The sequence below is a fragment of the Echinops telfairi genome, unplaced genomic scaffold (assembly GCF_000313985.2).
Source record: "Echinops telfairi isolate 266 unplaced genomic scaffold, ASM31398v2 ScPeMD7_7469;HRSCAF=8507_0, whole genome shotgun sequence".
Lineage (NCBI taxonomy): Eukaryota > Metazoa > Chordata > Mammalia > Afrosoricida > Tenrecidae > Echinops > Echinops telfairi.
In genome coordinates this window covers 43715425-43718362 of record NW_022111372.1, presented here as the reverse complement: position 1 = coordinate 43718362, position 2938 = coordinate 43715425, and the positions used below count along the sequence as shown (strand labels likewise).

Genomic DNA, 2938 nt, shown 5'->3' with positions numbered 1-2938 from the left:
GGACTCCATGGCAGGACACGTGGATTTTTTGTTTTCACTTAACAAATAAATGACCTTTAGATTATTCATGGGAAAAGAAGCCTAGCGATAAGATAGAACTGCTTAGTAAGTTCATGCATTTAGTGATCCTTTACTATGTTCTGTGTGTTTAGTCACTGTACTTATACATATAGATGATTATCTTAAAATACTTTCACTCAGGTGGTAAGTCAGACCAGGTGAAATATTTAGATCAATTTCTAAATGAAAATTTGAGTTATTAGTTATGAATTTATAACAGTTATGAATGAAACCACAATCACTTAAAATTTCACAAATCAGTTAGAATGTAATGTCTTCATGGAACAATAAAAACAAATAGTTATTTCCCCTGTTATTTCTGTGTCTGTTCTACAGTCCCAAATAGACTATAAGCAAACTGAATGAGATGCCTATTAATTCAGCCCTTGTGTCTGGTGTGGGCTTCCTTGACTTTTAGATGACAACTTTCCATCTTGGCAATTTAGACATTATTCAAACTTTTGGCTGTTTACACTAAACTGAGTTATTGAAGGCATTGGATAAACTATCTTTTATAAAACAATATAACCATACTTCAACTAAGATTTGAAGAAATACCTTTGAGCCAGTACAGTTTAAATTTGAATAAAGATGAGATGAAAAGGAGAGAGAAAACAGAAGAACTTAGTATTCATTTATTCTATCTGTTGAATTTTAAGTAAATCTTTCAATTAATTTTAATTAAAAATTTTTTAGTTTTCTGTCTTTGATATGCGCTATGGGATTCTTTAGAGTCCTGTATGATACGGATGCAGATTTAAGATTTAGAAGGTTTCCATGTAAATGATAAGAAAAGCTTAAAGAGAATAAATATGTGAGTGGTCCCTCTTACTGCCACTGCCCTTCCCTGATCTATACATCTCACATGTGCCAGCATCCCCTCTGGCCTCACCTCCAGCAGCTCCAAGGCTGGCCGCTGACACCTCTCCTCCAGTTCCTCAGCCAGCTCCTTCAGGGCCTTGCTCTGCAGGGCCAGCCTGTTCTTGCTCTCCCGCAATTTCTGCAGGGTGGTTCGTTCCTCCTCCTCCACCCGCCTCAGTTGCAGTTGCTCCTCCTGAGCCAGGAAGCCACGGTGCTTCTCAAATTCCATTCGGAAGCTCTGCCTCCGAATTTCTACTTTCTCCTGAAGTGACAATAAGCCAGATCATCATTCCCTTGGCTTCTGTGGCACTCAACTAGTGTACCATCTCTGAGATACCCATCTGCACGTAAAGAATTATCTAACTGCAAGACACGACAGTCCACTCAAAACTGTAGATGATAGTACTTTCTAACAGCATACATAGACCTGAAGCCATTTGAAAGAGAAATTTGAAGATAGTTCTGATGCCCAGCATTTGAGAAAGATTGTTAAATCTGGGCTTCCACAACAGTCTTGGAGTAGGACACTTAAATATGTTTCAGATCAGTACGTAAATTGTGCAAAGAGGAAGTACAAATTGGAGCTCAGTATCCGTTAACTTGTTAGCATAGAGCCTCAGCAGAAATATTTACATACAGAATAAGCACTAGAATGAGAAATATGCAAAAACACCTGGAAAATAAAATATTAGAGTGAGATATGTTTAAATGTGACTATGAAAAGGCTTAGATATTATAAAAATGAACCTTTGAAATATGGTAAGTATAAAGGCAAATACTTTGCCCCAGGTAAGATAGACTTAAATGGTCTTATTTCCACTTATACAGAGCTGACTTCAAGAATTAGTTCTGCTTTTTATATGACTTTTAATCTCATAAAGTTTATGAGATTAAAAAGTTTATAAATTTCTAAACTTATAAAGTTTATAAGAAAACCTGAAAAGCACACATCGCTCAGGATAACATTCGAATTGAATTATGTGAAGGTTAGTATGTGAAAAACTAAGTCTAAGTTGAGAATAAAGGGAAATTATTATTTTTTATCAAAAATCATTTTATTGGGGTCTCTTACAGCTCTTATAACAATCCATATATCAATTGTATCCAGAAAATTTGTACATATGTTGCCATCATTATTTTCTAAACATTTACTTTATGTGAGCCCTTGGAATCAGCTCCTCTTTTTATTTCTCCCAGCCTCCCCTCTTGTGACCTCGTGATAAATTATGTTATTATTATTTTCATATCTTACACAGACTGCTGTCTCCCTTCCCCCATGGTTTCTGTTGTTCATCCCTTGGGTGTGTGTATGTGTTGAGGGTGGGGAGGGTTGTTAATGTGATCATTTGTGATCGGTTAAAGGGAAATTATTTTTCACTGACTCTCAAAATATTGTATTTATTACTCTCCCACATGGAAGGTAAAAACAAAAATATATAAATTGAGATAACATGGAGACTCCTTTGACAAGCTTAGAGAAAACGGTTGGTGCCTGGTTTCACAGGGCAAAATTTAAAATATGAGGTAACTTAACTTTAGAAACAGTAAAGAGCTTGTCCTTTAGACTTATGTGGAACTTAATATGTTCTGCCACCACTGGTCAGTCAGCTTATCACACTGTGCTAGCTTGTGTGTTGCTGTGATCCTGAAAGTTATACATGGGGTTTCAAACACCAGCCGCATCAACCATGCTGATTAGGTTTCAGTTGAGCTTCCAGACTAAGGCAGAATAGGGAGAAAGAGGGGGGAGTCTACTTATAAGGGATTAGCCACTGAAAATCTTATGAATAGCAGTGGAGCATTGTCTGATATTATTCCTAAAGATTATTCCCGCAGGTAGGAAGGTCCTCAGAATAGGATTGGGGAAGAGCTGCCCCTTCAAACTCGAGTTGACTTTAATGATGTGGATTGGATAAAACGATTGGGACTTTGATGGCTCAAAATGTAAAGAAATAGCTGAAAATATTAATAATCAGAATGCAAAATGCATAAAATATGAATCTAGGAAAATGGAATG

General features: G+C 36.5%; 1 protein-coding gene across 1 annotated transcript in view; it reads right to left on the bottom strand.

Moving 5' to 3' along the window:
• The window catches only part of TRIM58 (tripartite motif containing 58), a 17851-nt gene that overhangs the window by 6432 nt on the left and 8481 nt on the right, over positions 1 to 2938 (bottom strand). Inside the window, exon 3 of the mRNA XM_004697235.3 lies at positions 926 to 1183. Coding sequence (XP_004697292.2) covers positions 926 to 1183 — 258 coding nt within the window. The remainder of the gene's footprint in view (positions 1 to 925; positions 1184 to 2938) is intronic.